The following is a 25,578-nucleotide window of genomic DNA, read 5'->3' on the forward strand; positions in this document are numbered from 1 at the left end:
TCCGGGGGCAACGCCCAGCCCGTTGGAAGACCCGGGGACAATGCCCAAATTTGGGGGAAACTGGGGGCAATGCCCAGTCGTTTTCCTGGACGCGGGAGAAGTTCTGCCCACGTCCTGGCGGACACGCTGCCAGGCCAAGGGTGTTTGGGGAACACAGAAATTTCCTAAATCCAGGAGCTCCGGGGACTTTGTAGGAAACTGAGAGGCCTGTAGTGCACGGGGTTGGGGGCTGCCGAGGGCGGCGGGCAGGCCGGGAACAATGCCCAGATATCGGGGGACCCAAGTCCGAGCTCTGTCTGATTTGCAGGCGGAAAGAATGGGTGTCCAGAAGTGGGGGACCCAGGGGAGGCTCCCTGATGTGGGAACTGCGATCCACGACTAAATGTGGAGCTCCAGGAAAATAGAATCCAAGTGTGGGGGTCAGTGGAAAATTGCTCCGTGCAGTAGGGGGAGGTGAGCTCCAAATGTGGGGAACCCAGCATCTTGGTCAGCATGCTTGGGGAACCCCAAAACGGTCTGTGGGGAGGTAGGTTTTTAGGTGACTCAAGAAAAATTCTCTACACGGACCCAGGACGCACACTGTCTAAAATTGAAGGAAGAAAACAATGGACACATTTTGGGGATCTAGGGAAAACGTCCACGTGGTGGAGCGAAGTGGAGATTAATTTCCACAATTCAGAAACAACCAAGTTCTCGGCCTGGAGCTGCAGGGCTGGAGGAAAGCAACGTCCATGACTGTTGTGGCTTCGGGGGGACTCTCAGTGTCCTTTAGAGGCTCCGGAAAAACTCGGTGGAAATTTGGGGGCGCCTGGGGTGTGATCAGTACTTTTCAGGGAGTGTAGAAAATCGACGTCTTTTATATTTTATTTTTAGGATTGATTCACTTACCATAGGTGTATTTTTGGTGAACAGGAAAAATACCCTGTTTTCCTGAGTACTGTCTGCATTCAGGGGACCCTTCTGACACATAGCCGAAATTTTGGGGATCACTGGAAACTGTCCAGAGGCGACTGACAGTTAAATTACAGGCTTCCTGGTTTGTGGTGAGGGACTTCTAGGATCTGGGGGCATTTCGCAGTCTCTGGACAGTTTCATTTGGGGGGCCCATGGAAAAAATTGCCTAAATTTAGGGGGGTACAGGGAAAGGGTCATAAAGTCAGGGCCCATAAATCAATGTTCAGAGAAAGTTCAGTTGTTTTGTGGAGAGAAAAAAAATCTCAATTTACTTTGGAGGGCTAGGGGCAGTGACTGGATTTAGAGGCCCCAGGAAAGTTAAGTTTTGAATCTGGGGATCCAGGGACGTTTACAGTTCTCAGGAGAATTGGGGGTCGATATCTAACTTTGAGGGGAATGGATTAAGAGTTCCTAAATCGTGGGGCCTGGAAACCAGTGTCCACAACTACTGGGAGTTAGCTGTGTGGGGGATCCAGGAAATGTTGCTAAAATTCAGGGTGACTCAGTGGGAAGCGTGGATACTTTGGAGCCCAAGAAAGCAGTGCCTTTCGGTGGTCTGATTGTGACACTGGACGTTGGGGGCCTGGAGGGCAATGCCTAATATTTGAGAGAACTCAGCAAATCCAAGTATCGGTGGTCAGGGAAAGGGTCCGGAGGCGTCCGGAATTTCTGATCAGTGTCTGAATTTGAGAAAACCCGGGTTCTGGTCAGTAAGCTGGGGAGATCCAGGGAATTTTTAAATAATCAAAACGCTATGCTGCAGAGAAATCGTCTAGAACATTTGGTGACTGGGGACACTTCACAGAACCCGGTATAACAGGCACAGTTTTGTTTTGTATGTGGCATGGCCCGGGGGGTCGGGGGCCTGGGAGATTTCAGGGAACCTGCGTGACGGTCACAGGCGAGCGCATCAGATCTCGGGGAACTGCTCGGTGCCCTTTAGGGGCCTGGGTGACGGCCTGAACGTGAAGGAACCTGAGTAGTGGCCAGGAAACTCGGAGAGCCCCAGAAATGAATCCCCCACATCTTCATGGCCCATAGGAAAAAAAAATGCTCGGTGAGCTTGGGGGATCAGAAATCACCCACTCGGCTTGGTGGGACCTGGGTAAGCATGGACTGTTTGGGCTTCAGAAAAAGGCTTGGTGTGTTTTGGGAAAATTCTGAAACCCTGGTGGAGTCTCCTAAGCAAAGTCCTGAGGGTTCTGGGTAATTTGTTTAGTGTGTTGGTGGACCTGGGACTCTGTGTGTGAAATTTAGGGAGCTCAGTTTTGGGCCAGAAATTTTGTGGAAGCCCGCAGATATCCCAAACTGTGGGTACCCGGTGTGGGGGTGTCAGAAGAGGGGCAGGATGCTAGGGAGACCTTATAGTTAATGTCCAACGTTGTGGGGAATCAAGGAAAGGGTCCTACTTGTTTTGGTGCACGTACCTAAGGGCCAGAAGAACCCTGTCCACCCTCTGGGCAGCCAGGCCCGTTGGCCTGCGTGACCACAGGACCGGGGAATGTTGAAATTGCAGGGGGCACGGACCGGTGGCCTGCGGGTCTGCGAGGCCCCAGGGTGTGTGTGTGTAAGGCTGTAAGGGGCCCGGGGGGACACGCGCGGGGAATTCGGAGACCCGGGACCACGCGTGTAAATTTGGCGAAGCCAGTGGGGGCTTATGTTTTGAGATCCCCGGAAATTAATGTCTGAGAAAGCGCTCACGGCCTGGGAAAACGTTGACCGTGTTGTGGAACCAAGGAGCAAGGCGGGGACCTGAAGGGTCCCTGGAAAAAAAAGTCCTGCCCGCCTTTGGGGGGAGCGGGCAAGTGGCTGAGTGGTTGGGACCCCGAGGACGGGTCTGCGTTGGAGACGCCAGGCTCCCGGGCCGGGAAACGGCGCGCTGGGGACCCGCCGCGTCCAGGGGACGCGCGGAGCAGGGGCGCCCTCCCGGGGACGCGGCGCGGGCAGCGCGGGCAGGGAGCGCGGGGCTCCCGGGGCGCGCGCCCGGGGCAATATTGGCGCTTTTTCTTTTGATTTTTGGCCACGGAGACGTCTCTGTGGCGGAGGCCTGCGGGCGTCGGGGTGGAGGAAGAAACCCGAGAGCCTCGAGGCAGCCACGGAGCCGCTGGCCCCGGGCGCCCCGGGGCTCCAGCTCCTCGCGCGGCCGCCGCCGAGGAGGCCCGCGGGCTCCCCGCTGCCGCGCCCCACGCGCTCCCGCGCTGCGAGCCTATGCGAAGCCGCGGCCCGGACGCTGCCGCGGGCAGGCTCGTCCCCGGCTCGGCTCGGGGGCCCGGGAGCACCCCCGGTGGCCACCCCCGCCGCCCCCGCGCTCCTCCGGCGCCACCCGGGCCTTGCCCAGTCCCCGACCTGCCGCGAAACCACTTTTATTTGGGTAATGCGAGAAAGGAGAGGGAGCGGGGAGAACGTGGGGTAGAGGTGGGGGCAGGACTGCACCGTAGTGGGGTGCCAGGGGTCTCCTTTCGTTTTCTGCGAATTTCCCCCGAAGGCCTCCCTGCCGGGGCTGGGAATTGAGGGGCGCTGGAAAGGCAAATACCGAATCCAGCTAGATTCAAGGCGCCACCGGCCAAAACAGGGTCGCCCCCTCAAAACTGGGCAGTGTTGGGGTGGGGGGCAGGGACCCCAGAGGGATCTGCGGAGGGAGGGGCTGCCAGAGAGGAGGCGCTGCGGGGCCGTTTGGCAGGAGGGTGTGCCTGGGGCCACAGCAGGGACGTCGCTCGTCCCCACGGTCAGCCGCAGCGGGACCCCGCCGGAGGGGCAGCTGGGAAGGCAGGGTTAGCGCGTGGACAGGTGTGGGCTGTGGCAGTACTTCACGAGCTGGCGAGGCTGGAAGCCCCCCCTCCCCCGAAAAACAGCCCGCTTTCCACCCAGAGCCCAAAGCATGTGGGGAATGTTCCCCCTTCAAATTCCAGTCCACATCAATCACCCCGTGTCCCATTCCAGGAACATCTGGCCTGTCTCCCCCACCCGAGCGCCCCCTCCTCTGCCCCAGGCAGCACTCAGGCCTGTGCCCGCGCCTGAAGCCGGAGGCGGAGAGCAGAGGCTGCCCCGGAGGTGCCTCGGGAGGTTGGAGTTGCTCCCCACTCCATGGCGACTTGTAACTTTTGGGGTGGGGAGCATTAAAATAATGCCTGTCTGTGGGCCAGGGTCCCTGAGAGCCCAGAGCCGATTTCCAGTCCTGGGGGAAGGAAAGGAGGGCTCCCCTTGGCCCTGCGCTGGGTCCTCCACCTTTCTTCTGAGCCTGGGGTGGGCGGCCGCTGGGCCCCGTACCCCGTGGGCGCCCCCCTCGTCGGGGGCCTGGGGGCATTCACACCGGTGGCCCCTGTGGAGCCCTGCCCTGCTCTCTGCCCCTCGCAGGCCCCGGAGACGCCTCTGCCTGGCGCTTGGAGACACCCCTGGACCTGGCAGGTAGGAAGGCTGAGGCCACCTGGGGTGCCAGGCTGCGCTGTCAGGGCGGGGGCGGGGGGCACACACGTTCTTCCTACCCCGCGGTGCTGCCCAGGGACCGTCTCCTTATTTAGTCAGAAGTGTGGCTGAAGGGTCAGGCTTGGTGGAGCAGATCCGGGTCACCCTAAGGCTCAAAAAGGGCACTGGCCACGTCCAGCCAGGACCAGCAGTCTCTGGCTCCCCGATTTCCGGCCCCCCGTGGCAGGAAGGACCTGCTAGCACCCGGAGCTGGTTGTGGGGCTGGGGTCTCCCGTGCAGAGCTTGGCCCGGCGGCGGGAACTCCGGCTCCCGCGCCACCCTCCCCGCACCAGGCCCGGACCCCACAGCGCTGGCCTCCCCTCTGGACCCACAGACCCAGATTCAGAAGAGAGTAAGCAGCCCTCGAGGATCGGACTCACCCCAGCAAGACTGCCCTGCGCCCCCCACCAGGCTCCGCTCCTCGCGGCCTTCCCAGCTCCCTGCTGTCCGCTGGCCCTGTGGTCTGCCTCACACTCCCAGGCTTCCTCCCCCGGCTCTGGCTCCGACCTGGCTGCTCCCCCTCCCTGGGCCCAAGCCCAGCATTTGCAAACCCGGCTCCATCTCTGAGGGTCCCTGAGCGCCCCTCCCTCGCCTCTCCCCCCCAGGACTCGGGACTGTGCACTTGGCTCTGGGAGGAACGCTCCTGCCCAGGGGCAGCCCCCCTGGAAGCAAGGGACAGATGCCCAGGCCGGAACCGGAGCCACCGGGACCCAACAGCACGAGCCACCCAAGTCACAGACACCACCAGCCAATAAAGCAAAAGCCAAAAGTACGTAAGGGTCGGCGCGGGGGTGGGGAGGCGGCTGAGCCCCAACTCGAAGGACCCAGGTGTGGCCCTATTGTGCCAGTGGACTCGATGTTTGAACTAAAGACACCTATAAAAGAATGTTCTGGGCTTCTCTCTGGGATGGGCAGAGGGGTCTGGAAGGGACTCGCCTGCTGGGCGAATCCGCCCCTGCAGGCTCTAAAGGTGGCCCCTGTTGCTGTTGGGGGCATAAGGGCACACACCCACCCCACGCCCATGGCTGCCCAGGACCCTGGGCTGGGCGGCCCGCACCGGTGCGCTCTGCCGGCCCCACCAGCTTGCTCCAGAGCAGGGGGCCTTTCTAACCGTCCGCACACGGGAACCCCCCAGCCTCCTGCACAGTGGGCTCCTGATACCCCAGCGCTTGTAAGGCCTCCTGGGGCTCAGGATGCTTCTCCCTTTGGCCAACGCCTCCCCGGCCCTTCACAAGTCCACACAGCGGGGAGGGCGGGGATTGTCCCCCGCGCTGACACGTGGACACCCAGAGACGCCAAGCCACTGCTGTGAGGACTCACAGCCGCCCGGGCTGCTGCGCCCCGGCCCGCGGAGACTGCTTTCCTGGGCTGCCCCAACGCCACTAACCCACTCACCGGCCTCTCCTCCCCTGCTCTGCTCCCTCCACTCCGGCTCCCGAGACCCTCCCCCTCCCTGGACGCTCCCTGCCTGCCCTTTGGCCTTCTCCCAGGAGCACCCTGCGGAGGACCTGGTCCCGCGGCACCGAGACCCCCGGGGAGAAGCCTGGAGTGGCCGCCTGAATGCCAGGCCCCGACTGACCGACACCCTCCGGCCTCACCGAGCAGCTCCGTGTAAAACGTGGGGACGGACTGGACCTGCCTGGGGGGCTTCAAGCACGGATGGAACCGCCGGCAGGACACGTGGAGGGTGGGCGACCCGGGGCGGCCGGAGGGTGCAGAGACACTCACCTCTGGGGCTGGGGCTGGCTGCGGCCTCAGTTCTGGGTGCGCGGGGACCGCCTGGGCCACAGGCTGCAGCAGCTGGCCTGGGGGCTGTGTGCGCGGCCGGCTCTGGCCTGCTTCTGCCTGGGCCTCCGCCGGGGCTGGGGGGCAGGCTGGGCAGGAGGCTGAGCCTGCAGAGGTGCAGGGTCCTGGGGCTGGGGGGTGGGACCCGCCTCCTCCTCCAGGACCTCGGCAGTGACTCTTCGGCCCCTGGGGAGACACAAAGGTGGTCTCTTAAAACAAGTGCCCCCCCAAGGCAGAGCCCTGGGTCCCTCCGCTCCCTTGGCTGCTGGGTGGGGAGGCCTGTGGGTCACTCTGGCCGCTGAGCTCTGTCACGTACACGAGCAGGGAAGTGGCCCACAGCTCACCTAGAGTGGGCTTGCCAGGCCCGAGGAGATGCCCTGCCCATGGAGGGACGGGGCATCCATGGGTTGGGGGACCCTGCCTAGGTGTGGGGTGGGGGCCTGTCTTGGGGGGTCACACACATAACCTGAGTGCCCCTCTGCACTCCAACAACCCCACCTGGGTGGAAGCAGAGGCCAGACAGAGCAGCGCACCCACCCGAGCCGGGGGAGGCAGCCCAGCGGGGTGGTGGGGTCTCGGGCAATGACCCTGCTCCCCACAAACCCCACACTGGATGGACAGGCCAACAGAGCCCAGCACCGCGGGGGGAGGGGGGGACTCCTGCCCCAGTGCTCAGCTCTGTGGGCAGAAGGGCCACACGGAGCGCTGGGCAGCTGGGCACACCGTCGCAGGGACTGACTTGCAGTCCCACCGTGGGTGTCAGGGTCACTAGCCCTGCATTGTGACCGTCTCCAGTACCCCGGGGACTCTCCAGTGTGGTGGAGAGGTGGAAGGCAGGGGAGGTGGACTTTTTAAATGGTATGGAAAAAAAAAAAAAAAAAAACAAACTTCAAAATCTCAGGCCCTGGCCCCTCTGCACTGTGTCCTGTTTGTCTTGGGTTGGGAATTGGGGGAGGGGGCAGCAAGAGGAACCTCCTGACACAGAAAAACCTTGCCCTTTGCATTCGCCCACACAGCTGCGCCCTCCGCCCTCCCCCCTCCGCCCCCCGCCCTCCGCCCCCCGCCCTCCGCCAGCAGAGCAAAGGAAAATCGATTTTCCTTGCCAGAGAGTGTGGCTTTCCTGCAGCCGACAGAAAAGGCCCCTGGCCACCTGTCTCCTCTCCTACAGAAACTGGGACCCCGTTAGCTTCCCAGCCTCCCCCCGAAACACCCAGTTACCTGTACTCTAGTCGCTGCGTGGTCCCTGAGGTTCCCGGGCGGTGGATGAAGAGGACCGGGGAGTCACTGGTGCCCAAAGCTCTCTGCCGAAACTGCCCGGTCGATGATCCGCTGGCCGGGCCAATATTAGCAGCCGCCGCCAAAGCAGGGGGTGCTCCGGCTGTGGTGCCCAAAACCTCCAGCCCGGGGGACGTGGAGGAGGAGGGGGATGAGGCGGAGGCTGAAGAGAGGGTGAAGGGCAGTTTTAGGGTGTGCATGATAATGGGCCCTGGAAGGGGGAGGCCTCTCCACCACTGAGCAGACACTGCCCACTTGCCAACTGAGGTTAGAGTTGTGCCCTCACCTCCTCATCCCCTCCACGCCTTTCCTGCAGCCCCTCCAAATTTGGGTAGCTTTGCACCAACTCAGTGGTGCTGGGGCCTCCGGGGCAGCTGGCTGTGGCACGGTCCCACGACTGGGCACTGCATGGGGGGTGGAGATTTGGCCCGCCCCTGACCCTGCAGAAGGGGGTTTGTAGGCCTGCGCACAAGCTGGGAACACTCCTGCTGGCTGGCAGGCGGGAGCCAGTGGAGGGGGTGGGAGTGGGCAGGACTTCACAAGATTGACACTTGGCAGTCACTCGACACCCTGGAATGTGGGTGGGCTTGGCACGGGTAAAATGGGGGAGGGGCACAAGGGGGAAGCCGCAGATTTAAAGAGTGGTCAGAGCAGTCACCCTGCAGGGGCTCCCCACACAGCTGCAGTCATATCCTGCCTCCTCCCAGAGGCAGGGGACACATGTAGGAGCTTTCTCCCTTCCTCACTCACACTTGACATGGCTCGTACACTATAGGTGTGGTGCTAGGCACGCAGGCGGCTGCAGCACGTGGCAGGCAGCCGTGGGGAGCAGCAGCGTCCTGCTCACAGGCACTCCCGGTGGGATGGTGGGTTCACAGCCGCCGGAGCCTGGATGAACCAGGGAAGGCACAGGACTCCGATCGCACCAGCTGGGGGAGAGGTGGCAGGGCCGATGAAAGTGCCACCTGATGGGACTAAATCTCACTGGGAATGTAACCTTTTCCCTCGAGCCTGCAGGAGGCAGGACAAAGATGCACTAAAAGGCAAAGGCGTGCACACTTTGTAGAAGCACTAGTCCTCATCCTCCCTGCACCTCTGCACCTAGTGTGTTTACCCGAGCAGATTGCCAGCCTGTATCAGGATTTAATTCTCCCCTCGCCCTTTGCCTTTCAAGCCCTCCACTGAACTTCCTTCCTTAACAGGAGGGATAGGGCATTCGGTGGGGAGAACAGGGTTCTCGGGGAATGACAGTCAGCCCCGAGGGAGACTCAAAATGGTTGGGGTGTGCCAGACAGAACACAGATGCTTCAGGTGCACACCACTCCTGGGAGATAGGCAGGCGGGGCCCTGGGCGGGGCAGGGATGAGGGATGCTGAAGGCCCCGAGACAGGCCCAGGACATGGGGAGAGAGGGAGTCAGTGTAAAGCAGCCTGGAGAAGTCCTTGATGGGTTCTGGGCTCTTGCTTCCAGACTTCGCGGCCTTTCTTCTCAGCGTCCGCTGCAAGGTGCCAGGTGCGGCAAGAAGCTGGGGCCAGGCCCCTGTGAGGAGACTCGGCTGGGCCCCCAGCTGCAGGTGGGGCCTCACCCCAGGCCAGATGAGAGAGCTGCAGGAGAGGCCCGCCCAAGGGAGTGTCCCCACAGGGAGAGGGTGGGCAGCTAAGGGGCAGAAAGGGCACAGCCATTCAAATCCACAGATCAAACTCCTGGACACGGGGACCTCCCCACGCCCCAGATGGTGCCTTGACTCTGAACTCTGCCCTGGTCCAGATTCCCATCTCTGCCCCCAGCAGGGTCCCTCCAACGCAGGGTTGTTTTATTCTCTCAGAATCTTGCAACCCAGAGTTTTTAAGCAAGGGAAGGGGAGGTGAAGGGGCAGGGATCAGAGGGCCCATGGGGGACTACACCACGGTACCACTGAGGCAGGACGAGAGGCCTTGGAGGGTGGGTGAAAACTGTGACTCATCAATGCACTCAGGGACACATGGCCTACAGGGAATACAGGGTAGGGGGCTGCAGGGGTGAGGGACACCCCAGCACTTCACTGAGTCTGAGCCCCCGCAGGACCACCCGGGCCTGGGGATCTGGCCTGTCCTTATGCAGGAGAGAATTGGAGAATCAAGCCCCAGAAATCCCTCCCAGGTTTCCGCCACTTGGCTGCTTATGTGGCCTCATGCTGACACCTGGTGGTCACGTCTAGAATTACAGCAGCATAGCTCAAAAGTCCTAGGCACTGATATTGGGGCACCCTAGGGGGAGGACCAGGAGGGGCAAAGCAGCCACATTTCTCCCTACAAAGGGGGGCCCCCTGCAGTGTTGGGGTACGGGGAGCTCTGCACCTTTTCACTGGGGTCTGAGACGTTTATCTGCCACCATCCCGGCTTCACAGAGAGGTCAGTGCAGGCCTAAGGGGACTCCTTTCGCTGGGGCTCCCTCCCAGGAGGGTGCGGCAAGGCGGATGCCCAAAGCCGAAAGTTACACCCGGGACACTTTCCTGAAGTTTTGTTGTGTTCTGAGACTTAGAAGAAACTGTGTCACGTTTGTATCAGAATAAATCAGATATGCTACTGAGCAGCAGAATGCTGGGACCCCCACCCAGGCAGGCCCCAAAGGGGCTGGGCCCTGCTCTGGACTATGCTTCCCCACAAGGCTTTCAAATCTGGCCTGAGCCTGACACCTTGTGGCCACCTGAGGAAGTGCAACCGCAGCCTCAGAAGGCACCTGGCTTTCTTATAGATCAATGTTGCCCTTAGGATAACACCTGCACCACTTACCAAACCTGGGGAGCAGGAGGAGGTAGCACAGAACCCTCATCCTGAGAGCCCCACCCTGTTAGGTAGTAGGGCTCAGCTGCCTTTGTGTGGGCAACCAACAGGCCAGGGGGAGGCCACCCTGGGCTGCCCATGACCTCAAAGGTGATGAGGCCACCTGTGAGGGCCCTGGGGACACATGCTGCACAGACCGTAGAGCTGTGCATGGGGCTGGGGAGAGGAATGGTCAGAGGAGGCCTGGAGGCCGACCCAGTTCCAGTCCTGGCTCTGCCGGCGGGCCTGGCCAGGTCAGCGCACCCTGGGCCTCCGCGTCCCTGGGCCCCACGGGTCCCGTGGGCTGGTGCACAGAAGCCTGCAGATCAGGGTCTGGCACAGAGTAAATCCTGCCCACCATTCACTGCGACCGCTCCTGCTGTGAAGGTGTCTGCCCCGACCGCTCTGTCCTGGGCCACATGGGAAAGCAACCGAGAGGGCAGGTGACCCAGCCACTGGCCCGCTCCTGGGCCACCTGCCTGCAGAGGCCCCTCCATCCCCTGCTCCTCCGGCAGGTAAGTCCCACCAAGAGGGCTCTGCGGTTGGGGTTCGGGAGTCTGGCTCGGTGGGGCCTTTTGATACTCTGGCTTCCTTGGCAGGTGGGTTGGGGTTCAAAGAGCTGCCAGCCCCTCCTCTGTGCAGGGGTCTGGCACAGGGCACCCTCCCCTGAGCCGGCCCTGTCCTTTTCGAGTTGTGAGCCCCCAAGACCCAGCCCTGGGCCTCCTCCCGGGGGGCCGGTCACATACACATGGGCCACACCTGCTAACCAGGGGATGACCGCCTGACCGTGGGGGAACCCTCGGCTCCCCTTTGCCTGCGTAGCCTGGAGGAGAAGCAGACTCAGGGCGTCCGTGGCATTCAGCCCAGGGAGGGGAGCGACGCCGAGGGGGAGAGGCAGGGAGACCAGACAGGTCCCCGGAGGCGCAGCCCGCCCGCAGCCTTCCCCAGCCTCACCTACAGCCTGGCAACGAGCTCTGTGCCTGGCAGGGACGGTTGGGGACTGCCCGCTTAGCCTACTGGGGAAGCAGCGGAGTGCGGGGGGCGGGGGGCGGGGGCGGGAACCTGCTGGGACAACAGCCCCGGGCCCTGGGAAGGGCTCCGGGCCCACATCCAGCACAGGGCCCTATCAGCAGCCCTACAGGAGGGTCCCCTCGGATAACCTTTCGATGGGTGAGGAAACAGCCACAGAGCCAGGGGGTACGCCCCGGACTGCCCGGCCCACCCGCTCTCCCTTCGCCCGCACCGGCCTGGGGGGACACTCCACTGGCCCTACATGCTGAGGACAGGTGGGGAGAGGAGGGACCCACAGACCAGCCCTGAGGTCCACCCTCGGCCTGTCTCCTGGTTGGTGGGGTGGACGCATGCCCAGCCGTGGCAAAGGCCTGGTGACGCCCACTGTCACGGTGGCTCCAGGGAGGGGGCGCGGGTGGCAGGACAGCCTACTCCCCAGGCCTCGAGGGAGGAAGCCCACCTTCCCTTCCAGCCTCCCTCACCCCTGTCCTTGAAGCTGCCCTTGGACACAGTGTGTCAGACCCCAGAATGGAGTCAGGAAGGGCCGGGGAGAGTCATATGGGACAGGGAGAGTCCTATAGGGTCTGGAGGGACAGGGAGAGTCCTATAGGGTCTGGGAGGGACAGGGAGAGTCCTATAGGGTCTGGAGGGACAGGGAGAGTCCTATAGGGTCTGGGAGGGACAGGGAGAGTCCTATAGGGTCTGGAGGGACAGGGAGAGTCCTATAGGGTCTGGGAGGGACAGGAGGAGTCCTATAGGGTCTGAGGGACAGGGAGAGTCCTATAGGGTCTGGAGGAGGACAGGGAGAGTCCTATAGGGTCTGGAGGGAAAGGGAGAGTCCTATAGTGCTGGGAGGGACAGGGAGAGTCCCCTATAGGGGTCTTGGAGGGACAGGGAGAGTCCTAGGGCCTGGGAGGGATAGGGAGAGTCCTATAGGGTCTGGAGGGACAGGGAGAGTCCTATAGGGTCTGGGAAGGACAGGGAGAGTCCTATAGGGTCTGGGAGGGACAGGGAGAGTCCTATAGGGTCTGGAGGGACAGGGAGAGTCCTATAGGGTCTGGAGGGACAGGGAGAGTCCTATAGGGTCTGGGAGGGACAGGGAGAGTCCTATAGGGTCTGGGAGGGACAGGGAGAGTCCTATAGGGTCTGGGAGGGACAGGGAGAGTCCTATAGGGTCTGGAGGGACAGGGAGAGTCCCATAGGGTCTGGAGGGACAGGGAGAGTCCTATAGGGTCTGGAGAGACAGGGAGAGTCCTATAGGGTCTGGAGGGACAGGGAGAGTCCCATAGGGTCTGGAGGGACAGGGAGAGTCCTATAGGGTCTGGGAGGGACAGGGAGAGTCCTGTAGGGTCTGGAGGGACAGGGAGAGTCATATGGGACAGGGAGGGACAGGGAGGGACTGGTTGGGCAGTGACGGGAGGTACCATAGTTTGGGAACCGCAGTTCCACCCTAGGGTCCCAGGTTCTTCTCCTCCCCCAGTGTTCTTGTCACCGCGTGGACGGACCCACAGCCCAGAACCCGAGGCCCGCAGAGGGAGGGCATTTCCAAGGGCCCCAGGTCCGGCCTGGGTTTGGGAGGCCGCAGGGTGGCCCAGGGCGGCGGCAGGGCTGGATGGAGCCGGAGAACAAAGGCTCTGCGCGCAGCGTGATTGGCCGCGAGCTGGACGGCGGCGGCGCCGGCCGCTCTCCACAAACACAGATGGGCTGGGAAGGGGGCGGCTGGAGTGAGGTGGAGGAATGTGGCCCCCAGATCTGATGGCTCAGCAGCTGGTGTGCGTGGGACCCGTGCCTGCAGCATGGGGGTTGACCCTTCAGCGGAGTTCCAAGCCCAGCTTCGGGGGGCTGTCTGCAGGTCAGGCACGGGGTCCCCCGAAGGCAAGGGTGAGCTGGAGATGGGGAGTCTGAGCAGAGGTGGGTGCCGCGTACAGGCCACTTGGAGCAGAAGGTGAGCTGAGGACCCGAGGGTGTGGGGGGCCGTTGCTCGGGCCAGCACGGCCTGACCGGCCGCAGGGGACCACGGGGAGGCCCCTGCACGGTCTCCTCCAGGCCGAGGACTCTGCCCGGCTGTCCCTGGACGGCGGCCAGAGACAATAGTCCTGGAGGGGGAGGGCCGGCCCCCCGGCACCTGCTTGTCATCTGCACAGTTCCTGGGCCACCGGCCCCCAACGTTCTTTCTGGAACTGACCTCTGGTCTCTCCACATGGAGTAGGGAGTCCGGGGCTGGGGGTGGACATGAGAAAGGACCAATCCTGATCTAGCTGGACCCCTGCCTGAGGACTCCTGGGCCTGGGGGCCCCGTCCCCAAAGCCCCAGCCTCAGTTTCCCCAGGGCCCTGGAGACCCCAGCAAAGGCTCCTGCCTGTTTGCTCAGCTCTGACGTGGGGGTGCTGGAGGATGTCCCCCTCGGGCCTTGCAGGTCCCTGATTCTGGGGGCCTAGGGGGTCAGAATCTCACTAGGTACTTTCCCGGGATGTTGGGAATTTGGCACATTCAGGAGCCTGAGCCCATGAGGCTGTGTGGGGACTTGACATTGGGGGGGGACTGAGACATTGGCCACCCCGTCTCCTTCCTAAACCCCCAGGCCACCCGAATGCAGGGCTGACAGCCCCATGGGCATCTCTGGGGCCCTTGTGAGTCCTGGCAGGTGGGCCCCAGACCCAGCAGAGGGGGAAGCCCAGCAAAAGTGGGGCTCTGGCGCCCTCTGCTGGCCACGCTTGTGAATGGATGCTCTGGACACCTGGCCCGATGGGGATAGATGCCGGCCCTCGGGGCCTGGCCCTGCCTGAGTCCAGGGACGGATCCCCTAAGGTGGGGACACAGGGGGCCCCTTTCACAGCCTAGCTGGACACAGGTATCGGCCGGAGCTCAGCCGAGGCTCTGCCAAGGGGCCTTTTCCAACCACTCAGGTCTGGTTCCTGGCCCCTCTCCCTGGGTGGCTCCACCAGGCCCTGGGCCCTCAAGGGCAGGGGTCCCCGCCTGGCACCCCTGCACCCCCTCCCAGGCCCCTCAGGGTCTGTTTGGGCCTGGAGAGCAGCGAGGAGGGTAAATATTCCCTGCCAGCAGGGACAGGCAAACTGCCCCAGCGGCCCGGTGCCAGTTGATCCAGCCAGGAGCAGGCGCAATCCGGGGAGCCAGCCTGGAGGCAGCCACGCTGGCAGAATGTCCTTGGGGTGCAGGCACAGAGGGACAGACGCCCTGGCCCTGGCTTCGGTCTCCCCCTCAGGAACACGGCTCCACAGAGCTCACCCCCATGAACGTGGGCCGGTGTTCACGGAGCAGACGTGAGCTTGAGTGAACGGGACGGTGTGGGCTGGGAAGCCCCTGGGAGACCAGCCCTGTAGTGAGGAGCTGGGGGTCAGGGAGCCTTCGGGACCAGCTGCTCCTCCCCGCCCCACCCGCGGTGACATGTGGGCTCCATGCAGTCTCTGCCAGGCCCACGGACAAGGAAAGCCCAGAGCCAAGGGCGGGCAGGGTCTGGGCACTGGAAGACTGTCCTCCCAGTTCCCAGAAGGGGCGGAGCACAGGCCTGATGGACACCATCAGGGGGTGACCTGGGGGTTCTAGGAATCCGGGCACCTGGGGTTCAGAGCCCAGGGTCTGATCCCACCTCTGTCCTGGGACCTCAAGCATGCCTGGGACATGGAGAATCCCCCACCCCACCTTTTCGTGGGCGCCCAGGGACGGGCGGGAGGCGCAGGTGCAGGGCCTTGAGTCTCAGGAGGGGGAGGGGAGGAAGGGCCCAGTGCAGGTGGGGGACCGAGGACCATGTCTCACCAGGGTGGAGACTTGGGTGGTCAGCCTTCCCCACCGCGCGGACGTGACCCTCTCCCGAGGCCCCGGAGGGCCGTCCTCGAGGGACACCCAGTGCCACCCCGGCCCATCCTGCCTTGAGTCCCACCATCTGGGGTGGCCGTGCGCCCCTGGACCCTAAAGGACTCCTGCTTGCCACCCTCAGAGTTTGCCGGCACTGAGGGGGCTCCTGGGTCATCCCTGACCAGTTGGGACATGGGCCTGACCAGCTGCTGCCTGGCGGGCACCCTGACCCCAGGCCCCTGCCCAGCCCAGCAGCCCCGGCCTGGCCTGTCAGCACCCCCGCCTCTCCCAGGACCACTGGGGACACCCCGCTTTTCCCAGCCACCCCCGCCCGGGTCCCGTGTCACCGTGTACCTGTCTGCTCAGCCCTGGCCCCCACTCCAGGGGTGGGGCTGGCTGGGGGCCTGTGACTTCCCCTTTGGGGGTGTCGATGTGGTTATGGGGAGGGGCGACCTGGGAGGGGCCCAGGCCCGTGGAGCCTTTCGGGAAGTGCTGGCAGGTCACCCACTGACCTCCAGTCCACGGCCAGCCCCGCAGCCCCAGCTCTGGCACCCGGGTGGTGGCCTAAGTCAGTGCCCAACGAGCCCCCTGGCTGCAGCGGGTACTGAGGAGGGGTCAGGACCCCTGGAGACCTGGACCTCAGGTTGCCTTGTGCTCAGGCCTGGTGGCATTTCTGGGGGTGACCAGCAGTGTGGGGCTGAAGGGGCGTCTGTGTGGTGGGAGGAGAGGACCAAAGGCAAGAGTCCTGGCCCATCTCTGGCCTGTGGGCTGCAGTTTGGGGGGCTCACAGCCAGGATGCCCCGCACACTAGGTCCCAGGCCCCTGCCCAGTGGCTTCTGGAGTCCCAGTCCGTCCCCTGGCTCGGGGGTGCTGCCTGACCTCTCCCGAGCCCCCCACGGCCACAGTCGGTGCCTCCGGATGGATCAGAGCTGGGGTGGGGGCGCTGAGGAGGCCCAGTCCGGGCAGCCTCTCATGCTCCCCTAGTCCTGCCCCTGTGACCCCCCCTCCCCTCCAGGGCCCATCAGAGACAGCCCGAAGGCAGGACTCGGGCAAGGTGGACGAAGTTGCTGGAAGACCTTGTCCTGTCCCCTCCGAAAGCTCCCTGAGAGCTCAAGGCTTTTGAGCCAAGAGTGTCAGCCTCCAGCCGGCGCCCCGGCCCCCAGACCCCGGAGACCCCGGACGGCCCTTCTCAGTCTTGTCCTGACCAGCCGGGGGCCCTGAGTCCTCCCAGTGACCCAGAGCAGGGGCAGTGGGCAGCCGACAGGAGCTGGCCACCCGGGGACACTGCCGTATGCCCAGGGCACCGCTGAGCATAGAGCAAACTTGGAGGGTCCAGTGCAGAGAGAGCAGGGAGGGGGCACTTGGGGAGGGTGCCGTGGCAGCCATGGCCAAGGGGGTGGCCGCGTGTGCCCCCGCGCCCCTGCCCCGCCAGCCGCCCACCCCACACGGACACCACGGAGGCTCGTCGAGGGGTTTATTGGGTAACAGGTGCCGGAGCGGGCAGGCGCGGCCGGCTAGTTGCAGTAGTTCTCCAGCTGGTACAGGGAGCAGATGCTGGTGCAGCACTGATCCACAATGCCCCGCTTCTGCAGGCGGCCCTCCGGGGCCAGGGGCTGCAGGCCGCCCAGCTCCGCCTCGCCCGCTGCCGAGGGAGACAGGGACCACGGTCAGCAGGCGGCCGAGCCGCCCGTGCCCACCAGGTGTGGCCCCTGCGTCCGCCACCGCCCCAGGGCAGGGCCACTGCCGGAACCTGAACAGGTGCCTGGTGCCCCGTCATGGGCCTGTCCCCACTCCCAGTACACACAGCCCACCCCAGCTCCTGCGCCCCACAGGGGCCCCCCCAACGCCTTCGTGAGTCCCCGAGACAGTCAGGGCCCAGGACCTGACTCCTAACGAAGGGGCAGCTATTGTCAGAGGGGATGGGGGAGAATGGACGGCAAGGGAGGGGACAAGCCCACCCTCAGGTGTCGTCCGGTCTGGTTTCTGCCCCCCGAAGTCAACACTGACCAGGGAGCTGGTCACTGTTAGGATGCGATCGTCTCCTTTCTAAAAGCCCCGCCTGCCGGGGGGGGGGGGGGGGGGGGAGGGGGACGGGCAGGGGCGGGGGCAGGGGCAGGGGCAGGGCCGCGGCTCACCCTGCGGGTCCTGCGCCTCCCGGCGGGCCTTGGGCGTGTAGAAGAAGCCTCGCTCCCCGCACACCAGGTACAGGGCCTCCACCAGGTGGGAGCCACACAGGTGCTGGTTGACGAAGGCCTGGGCAGGAGCGGGCGCCCAGAGGGCCAGCAGGGCCAGCAGGGGCAGGAGGCGTGTCCACAGGGCCATGGCGCTGACCTGGGGGCGGGTGGGTTGGTGCCGGTGAGGGGCACGTGCCCCGCGGGGACCCTCTCCCTCCAATGCTCCAACGGAAGAGCCCATGTCCTCTGGAGTCCGGAGACCCTGGGCTCCAGCAAGGTAGCCCCCAACCCAGGCTGCTCGGGGGCCCGGACTGACCTGCTTCCCGACGGCCTCTGGACGCAACTGGTGGGGTCCCGAGGGCTGGGCGCTGCTGGGCCCGGCCTGCTTTATAGCCCAACATGCCCCGGCCCTTGGAGCCCCAGGGGGTGGCAGATGGCCCGGGGGCTGAGGCTGCAGTTTATGGATCATTTGCCCAGTGCTGGGTCCGCAGGATCCTGTCGTTGGTCAGCACCTCCTAGGGCCACCGGGTCATTAGACCTTAACGAGGGGCCTGATGGCCCTCCGGCCCCACTCAGTGGGGGGCAGACGGCTCCGGGAGCAGAGCCATGGTTTCCACATTAGTCCGGGGAGTTGGGGTGAGGGGAGGGGGCTCTTCCTGCCCCAGCCCTGGAGCCCTGCCCGCGGTCCCTGGCCGGCCCTCAAGGCCCCATGATGGCCTGGGCCGTAGGGTGGGACAGTGGGGTCACCGCTCTGCCTGCAGCCCTGACCCCGCCCAACCTCAGCACAGCGGCTCCCCTGAGGCCCCCAGCTTCCCAGGGTGCTGCAGGGAGGGCTGGACTTGGGGACCAGCAGCCGCGAGGCCCTCAGGCTGGCCCTCTGTCTCAGCTTCAACGTGGGCGCAGCTCCCCGTCTGTGCTCGGCCCCAGGACTCCGCAGATGTGGCCCAGCCACGAACCCTCTCAACTCCCACCCCTCTTCCTGGAGCCCTGGCCCATCACCCTGTGCTGACCCCTGTCAGGTGCCCCGACACCCCCCATTCCCCCAACGGTGACATGGCCAAGCCCTGCCTCCCAGGACTTCAAAGTGCCCAAGGCCCCTCCATAGCCCGGGAGGACCGGGGGCCTCTTTGAGGGGGTGCAGGGTAGGAGGCTGGACAGGGGAGGACCCAGGCGGGAGGGCACAGCCCAGGGGTCAGTGAGGAGAGGGACATGAGACCCACCACCAGCCCTTCCCCAGGGTCTCCACGGAGCTCAGCCGTCAGGAGTGTCCCTGTCGGGGCCTCTCAGGCTGAAGTGAGGAGGTCCGGGGCTGACCAGGACAGGCTCCGGGGGTCTGGGGAGGGAGGCTTTGCCCAGGGGGGAAATGACGACGAGGAGCTCGCCAGGACCGAACCCCAAAGGGCTTAGAGACCGGGCCTCGTGGTGCTGGGGGGTGGAGGATGTGAGCAGGCCTGTAGGATGGGCTGCGTCTCCCCACCCTGCCAGATGGAAGCAAGGAGCCGGGCACCCAGGCTGGTCCCTCAAGGGGAGGAAGGGAGCCAGCCCTGGAGGGTGCAGGGGCTCTACATGGAGGGCCGTGTCCAGACCCCTGGATGGGGAGAATGAGGCCCAGAACGGTCGCCTGGGAAACAGCTCCCATTTTGGGGAGCATCCCAAGTCCTGCTCTGGGTGGGGTGGGGGGTGGGGATCAGAGGCAGCTGCACCTCACCAGCTCTCACGGGCTGGCCCCCGGCCCCTGTCCTCCACGTGGCCCTTGGAGACCACACCCCCCAATCAGCACAGCTCTGGGCGCCCCACACCCCCAGCCCAGGCGGTCAGGACCCCCAGCCCCCCCGGAGCTGCGGAGCTAAGGCTGGCTGGACCCCTGGGTGAGCGGGAGCGCAGGCCAGGGGGGTCCCCATGCTGGCCGGGGCTGCCCGGGGAGGCCTCACAGGAGGAAGAGGCAGGCAGACCTCTGAGCAAGGCTGGGGGGCCCAGGCCTGTGGGGTGCACGGACTCAGACACCAGACCATGACAGGACTTTTCTTTTATTAAGATTGCAAGTGGGCAGCACACAGTGTCGCGGGCAGCAGGGCGGGACAAGGACCCCGGCAGGCGGAGCTGAGAAGCGCATTGGGGGCTGCAGAGGTGCCCTCCAGCAGGGAGGGTCTCTGGAGAGCTCACACGGGGTGCCAGGGAGGCCAGGAAGGGCCAGGAGACCCAAAGGCCAGCCCACCAGGGCCCACAGGGCCGTGCCCTTAGCTGATGGCACTGAGGGCGTGGGCGAGGGCGTGCATCTCGTCCTGGATGTCCTCCAGGGAGCGCCGGATGGCTTGGGGACTGTCCAGCACGTCCACGGCCTGTGTGTACGGGTCAAACTTCACGGAGAAGGGGCGCTGGATGCGCGAGACGTAGTTCCTGGGGACGGGCCGGCATGGACCCTCAGTCCCCCGGTGGGGACTCGGGGGCCTCGGCAGGACTGGGAGGAGCTGGGGCAGCTGGAGGCAGGGTCTGCAGCCCCCAGGAAGCCCCACCCCCCATGCTCCACCCCAAGCCCAGGTCAGCCAGCCCTCCTCCTCTGGGAAGCCCTCCCAGACCGGGTGCCCTGGAGAGCCCAGTCTGCTCTTGTCCTTAAGCCTGTGTGTGGGAACCAGCCCTCCCCTTCTTCCCGCTCCCGGCACACAGCCCCTGGGCCTCAGTTTCTCCCGTGACCACGGGAACCCGGCCCTTCCCCAGGATATGGAGGGGGGCACGCCCGTCTCTGCCGACTCCCTCTGCAGCCCCAGGTCCCTGAAGTGGGGACTCCTCGCTCCCTCCGGAGCCCCCAGGTTCCCCGCCCCATGGCCCCGGCTGCTCAGCGGACAGGAACTGGGAGGGACCCACCACGCTTCTTAGAGGTCAGACTCAGCCCGGAGAAGCCCGGCCGTGGCCTGACCTTGGCCTGATGGCCAGCCCCAGGCCGCGCCCCCACCAGGCTTTCAGGAGGGGGTGCTGCTGTGGGAGGGGGTGCTGTAACCGGGGTGTTCGGTTTTCTCCTCTGTGCATTGGGCTCACAGGCCTGCCTGCCCCGGCTCCCCAGCTGGGGACATCGTCCGGTGGTCTCCGCCCCGGGCGCCGCCCACCTGAGCTTGTCCTTGGCATCGCTGAAGCTCTCGGACACGAAGTAGACAGACTGGTACGTCTGGTCCTGGTAGGGCTGCAGGGCCGCAGCGTCGGGGTCGAAGGCCCGGATCTCCGGCTCCTCCGACAGAGAGTGCTGGCGGGGCCACGGGGGGGGGGGGGGACTCTGAGTGTGGACTCACGCCCCCCCAGGTCCTCCCAAGGCCTGGGCACTGTGTGGGCGGCACAGGCAGAGACGCGCATCCTGACTTTCCCGGGACGCCCAGACCTAGGAGCCGAGGCCCAGGCTGCCCACCCTGCTGGGACCTGACGGGCCCGCGGGGTCTCACCAGGAGCTCCCCGTAGGAGGACAGCAGCCCGGCGCCGTAGGCCTTCAGCTCCCCGTTCTGCTTGCACAGGCCGAACTCCACGGTGAACCAGTACAGCTGTGGGGACAGCGCGGGTCGGAGAGACAGCTGCCCCTCCCGCCCCGCCCAGCCTGCACCACCCGCCCAGACGGCGGTGCCCGCCTGCACCCGGGGTCCTGGGCCCAGCCGCAGGCCCTGCAGGGGAAGGAACCCACCGTGGACAGCTTCTCAATCTCCTCGTCCGAGGCTCCCAGGGATGCCAGGCCGATGTCCTGTGGAGGAAGGAGGAGGCCGATGGGGGAGGGCTCTGCCGCCTTCGCCGGGTGCCGGCGTGAGCTGAGGGTGCTGGGGCTGGGTGCAGCCCCTCAGTGGGGCCTGAGCTGTGGGGCGGTCAAGGCCCAGGACAGCTCCCTGCTGTTCCTCGGACAGCCAGCAGGTGGCAGCACAGACCGTGAGCGTCCACCCCAGCCTGTCCCTGGCTCCCTGACCCAGGCTGATTCTTGGATGGGATCCTTCAACGTTTTTATGAAATGGGCTTCCCAGACGGGGTCTGGGCCCACCCACACCTCTGTATCAGGATGATGCGGTCTCCCTGACCTCTCGGGCCACCCCGGGCAAGGTCGGCTCAGGTGCAGTACTGGGACTGGAGCACAGCTCAGGGGGCCCCCAGCCCCTCAGCTGACTCCTGGCTCCCAATCTGGTCCCAAGGACACACCTGGGAAAACTGGGCAAAGGTCCGGTCGGCCAGCATGGGCACGTGTCCCAACAGTTCATGGCAGCAGTCCCTGTGTCGGGGGTGGGAAGCGGGTGGGGCTGAGGGGGGCCGCCTGCCCTCTGCACACACACCCCCCCCCCCGTGTGGGCCCCGGGCCTCTGCCCGCAGGGGGCTCCCCTGGCCCGCGGGCAGGGCCGGCACACTCACGGCTCCGGGGAGTGCATGGGGGACGAGGCGTGCCGGATGTACTGGGTGCACTGGAACACGCGGAAGGCCAGGCTGGCCAGGAAGTCCCGGGCGGACAGCAGGCCGGCCACGGGCCGCAGCTGGAAGCCGGTTTGCTCTGCATGGGCGATGGGGTCAGAGCTTCTGGAGGTGGGGGCCGCGGGGCTGGGCGTCCCCCAGGCCCGCCGCTCTCCCCTGGGGGGCGGGGCTCACCCTTCAGGAAGCGGGAGACGTCCTCGAGCTGGGGGATGCTGTCCTCCCGGTACCCGCAGAAGCGCTCCAGCAGCCCGAAGGCCTCCAGGTGCTCCCGGCAGGCGTGAGTGGCGTACAGGCCCTTGAGGGTGGTGTACACCTCCTTCCTGCGGGCAGCCGGCCGGGCACTCAGGCCTGGCTGGGCGCCCCGGCCCCACACCGAGCAGCCCTGCTGGCCTCTCCTCGGCTCCTGAAGCCCTTGGCCAGAGAGGGGCCTTCGCTCACGGTCTGGGGGATTTCAGGGGACAGGCGTGGGGGTGGGCAGTCCTTAGCTCCCCGGGTGGGCCACCCAGGCCACCTCTCCGTCCAGGCCAACATTTGGGGCCCCGGGCAGTCCCTCTCCACTGGCCTGCTGGAGCCACTACCCTTGAACAGGGGACTCTGGGGGTCATCCCCAGGCCACTTCGAAGGGGTCTCACCAGGTGGCAATCTCCGTGGCCGTGTAGTCCACACGAGGAATAGGGTCACCACTGTGGAGATAGGGGTGGTCAGGGCCCCTCGGGCCAGCATGGGGGGGGCTGGGGCTGGTGCCTGGCCAGAGGCGTGGTCTGTGCCTCCATTTGCTTAGCTGTGACTTGGGGACCCCGAGCCACATGGGGACCGCAGGGACCGTGCAGGTGTTGGTGCTGGTGGCAGAGCTGCCCCCCCCCCCCGGCCGGTCCAGTCCAGGGCGCTGCGCTGCGGCGGGACAGCGGGGCGGCGGGCATCCTTACTGCTTGTACTGGAAGGCTATGTTGGCGATCAGCTTCCTGCGCTGGCGGTACGCCTGGTCCGAGAAGCCCTGCGGCAGAGGGACGCACCTCAGGACGCTGTCCGGCCGCCCTCCCCACGCACCAGCCCAGCTGTGGCCACGCCCACCACGCCCACCACCCCCACCGCAGGTTCAGGCGGCACGGTTGGGGCCAGCAGGCCGGAGAGGCACCGGCTCACCGGATGATCCAAGTCGAGGTCCGGATCAAACTTGGTGACCAGGTGGTGACATTGGTCCAGCTGAGAAACTTTCCTTGGGAACCAGAGGACTTCACAGAGGGTGGAAGGAAGGAGGAGCCCGGTGAGCACGGGCGGTGGGGGGGGCGTGGCCCACCTGGAGCAGCCTTCCCTGGACCCCTGGCCCGAGGTGGCCAGGCCCGGACACAGGGGCAGAACAGGAGGGCAGGGCCAGCAGGGAGGGCGCCCCCCAGCCGCACCACCCAGTCCTTTCAGGGTTCCCCTGTGGGAGCCTCTGCACCCCTGTGTTTCGGCGTCACGTGGCTGCTCTCAGGACAGAGGAGCTGACCCCACCTTTGCTCTCCCCCGGGCCACGCACGTCCTCCGCCACCCGGCGCACGGAGCTGAGCAGGTTGGGCAGGTCGGCGCTGGGCACCTCACAGCGCACGAAGTACTCCAGGTGGGGGGCCCCCGCACATGGCTTCTGGGCTGGACGGGTCTCCAGATGGAGGATTTGGGCTTCAAATGTCTGAAGGAGCAAAAGCAGGGGAGAGAGGGGAAGAAGTAAGCACTCTGGGGTCCGCCCCTGCCCTGGACCAGACTCTGGGTCAGGTCGGACCCTCGGCCTGGGCAGGGTTTGAGGCTGGGAAATGGGTTTCTGTCCCGTTTGTGTAACAGTGGTCCCCTTGGCCCAGTATTCTAGGTGGCGGTCTGTGTCCGGTGGCCACGCCAGACAACCTGACTTCCCGGCCGCTGCAGAGGTCCCACCATCCCCCGTGGCCTCATCTGAGCCCACCTGCCACACCCAGGGCTGGGGTGGCCCTGGATCCGCCTGTGGCCAGGGCAGAAGGCTGAGACCCTGGCTGAGCGACAGTGAGTGCCCGGGCTGGCAGGAAGGTCCGCCCTGCCAGCTCGTGTCGCCCAGCAACCAGGGTGCTGGGTCTCCAAGGCCCTCCGGCCACGGCCTCCCAGGAGCTGGACAGCAGTCTGGCTGTAATGTCATTTGGGCCCCTGTGCTGGGGGCAGTCTCCTGCCCCCCGGGCCTGGTGTGGCCACATCAGCCATCAGGGACAGGTGGGCATGGCGACCCACTGGTTCTGGGGCGCAAGGTGGTGGGAGTGGGGAGCGGATGGGGGCAGCAGGGCTTGGTGGCTTCACAGGGTGTGGAAGGGCTGTGGCCCTCAGCGGCCTGGGCAGTGGCCCCCAGGGGCCCACCGCGGGTCCGCCGCCGCCCCCACCTCGAATGCCTTCAGGGCGCGGGAGAGCGGAGCGGGCTTGGCGCCCCGCAGCGTGAAGAGCAGGTCCAGCAGGGCCTTCCCGTCCTTCTCCACGCAGGCCCCGGCCCCCAGGGGCTCCGCCGGGTCCGAGGAGGCTGCCGCCGCCTGCGCCTTCTCCCGCTCCTTGCGCGCGTCCTCGATGAGACTCTGCCTCCGCCCGATGAAGTGAGGGGACTGTGGGGACAGGGCAGCCCAGCTCTCCCGGGCCCTGGGGCTCCGGCCTGCCAGCCCAGCCGCAGCAGCGAGCACCCGCTGTGAACTCCGGAGGGACCTGAGGCCGACGTCGTGGGGGTGGGGTGCACCCACGGCAGTGGGGTGCGGCCTGTCCCCGGGCCTGGTTCTAACTGGGTAGATGACAGGACGGAGTGACTCAGGGACTTCGCCTGCTGCCCCTTGGCCCCCAGAGGGGTGGCAGCCAGAGCCTGGGGTTGGGGGGCCACAAGCGTGGCGTCTGCCTGGCAGGGAACTACCCCCGCCTGGCCCACGTGTCCCCAGCCAGCCTCTCCTAGGAGTGACCTCTCCTCATGGTCCCTCCCAGCCCTTCCCCACAGCACAGGGGCACCTGGGCTCCTGGTGCGCTTCGGCCGGGGCACCAGCCTGCCCTCTTACCATGATGGCCTCGGCCTGCTTGGCGTCCAACTCCGAGACGGCCCTGCGGAAGCCCTTGGCCTGCGGCGCGTTGGCGTTGGGAGTGGGCATGGCAGCGGCTCGGGGCTCTCTCCACAGCCCTCAGCCAGGCAGCCTCTTATAGGCCGAGCTGACGTCAGAGTCCCCCCGGACCCCCACCTCCCACCTCCTTCTCATCCCCCTCCGCCTGCTGCGGGAGGGAGGCGGGGTGGGCACGGAGCCGGAGACGCGGGGAAAGGGCTCTGTCCCATTAAATCTAATTGCCTCCCCGTCACCCGCACCCAGGCAGGGGCGGCCGAGCCTGGCTCTGCATCAGCTCAGCCCTGGCAGGCGTGCTCTGTGGGGCCGGGGACAGCTGGAGTCCCCCTCGCCCCACCAGGCGGGGTGGCCAGCGGGGATGCGGGGGTGCGCTGAGCCAGGCACTCCACTGGCGTAAGCCACACAGAACCCTGGAAACCAGGGGCAGAGACCCAGGCTCCCATCTCGGACGTTGGGAGGTGATCTGCTTTTGTAGATGCTTCTCCCCTCCGCCAAGCTTCCCAACAGGGTCCCGCAGCGTGTTGCCATCAGGTGCCCTCCCCCCTTGGCCCCCTGTGCCCCAATCCTCAGGCGCCCAGCAGGACCCAGAATGTCCCAGAGGGTCCATCCCTCCAGCCTGGAGGAGGAGGCCAGGATTGGGGACAGAGTCGTCTCTGACAGTTGGGGTTCCCATGGCCCGGCTCCCCTGGGCTGCAGCCCACAGCACTGCTGCCCCCTCACCGCCCACCCCCGGCCCCCAGCTCCCCCCAGGCCCTCTGACCACTCCTTGCGGGAACCGGCTCATCCCTGAGCACCA

At 65.5% G+C, this 25,578-nt stretch overlaps 2 protein-coding genes across 3 annotated transcripts; both read right to left on the minus strand.

Moving 5' to 3' along the window:
* Positions 1 to 16,614: 16,614 nt before the first annotated feature.
* Positions 16,615 to 17,422, minus strand: INS (insulin). The gene is made up of 2 exons (XM_036259956.1): positions 17,236 to 17,422; positions 16,615 to 16,742 (listed from the first exon to the last, which is right to left on the minus strand). The coding sequence occupies exons 1-2, from the start codon at positions 17,420 to 17,422 to the stop codon at positions 16,615 to 16,617; spliced, it is 315 nt and encodes a 104-aa protein (XP_036115849.1).
* A 2,068-nt stretch (positions 17,423 to 19,490) lies between these two features.
* Positions 19,491 to 24,890, minus strand: TH (tyrosine hydroxylase). Of its 2 annotated transcripts, none has more exons than XM_036258894.1 (13): positions 24,726 to 24,890; positions 24,078 to 24,290; positions 23,194 to 23,368; positions 22,843 to 22,931; positions 22,626 to 22,693; positions 22,332 to 22,382; positions 21,874 to 22,019; positions 21,643 to 21,778; positions 21,436 to 21,505; positions 20,936 to 20,992; positions 20,703 to 20,798; positions 20,376 to 20,509; positions 19,491 to 19,671 (listed from the first exon to the last, which is right to left on the minus strand). In XM_036258894.1, exons 1-13 carry the CDS (start codon positions 24,813 to 24,815, stop codon positions 19,512 to 19,514), a joined length of 1,485 nt encoding a protein of 494 aa, XP_036114787.1. In that variant the 5' UTR covers positions 24,816 to 24,890; the 3' UTR covers positions 19,491 to 19,511. The 2 variants fall into 2 exon arrangements, with proteins under 2 accessions (XP_036114787.1, XP_036114786.1); XM_036258893.1 differs by having other exon boundaries at positions 24,714 to 24,890.
* Between the last annotated feature and the right edge of the window lie 688 nt (positions 24,891 to 25,578).

Source organism: Molossus molossus, unplaced genomic scaffold (assembly GCF_014108415.1).
Source record: "Molossus molossus isolate mMolMol1 unplaced genomic scaffold, mMolMol1.p scaffold_m16_p_13, whole genome shotgun sequence".
NCBI classification, from domain to species: Eukaryota; Metazoa; Chordata; class Mammalia; order Chiroptera; family Molossidae; genus Molossus; species Molossus molossus.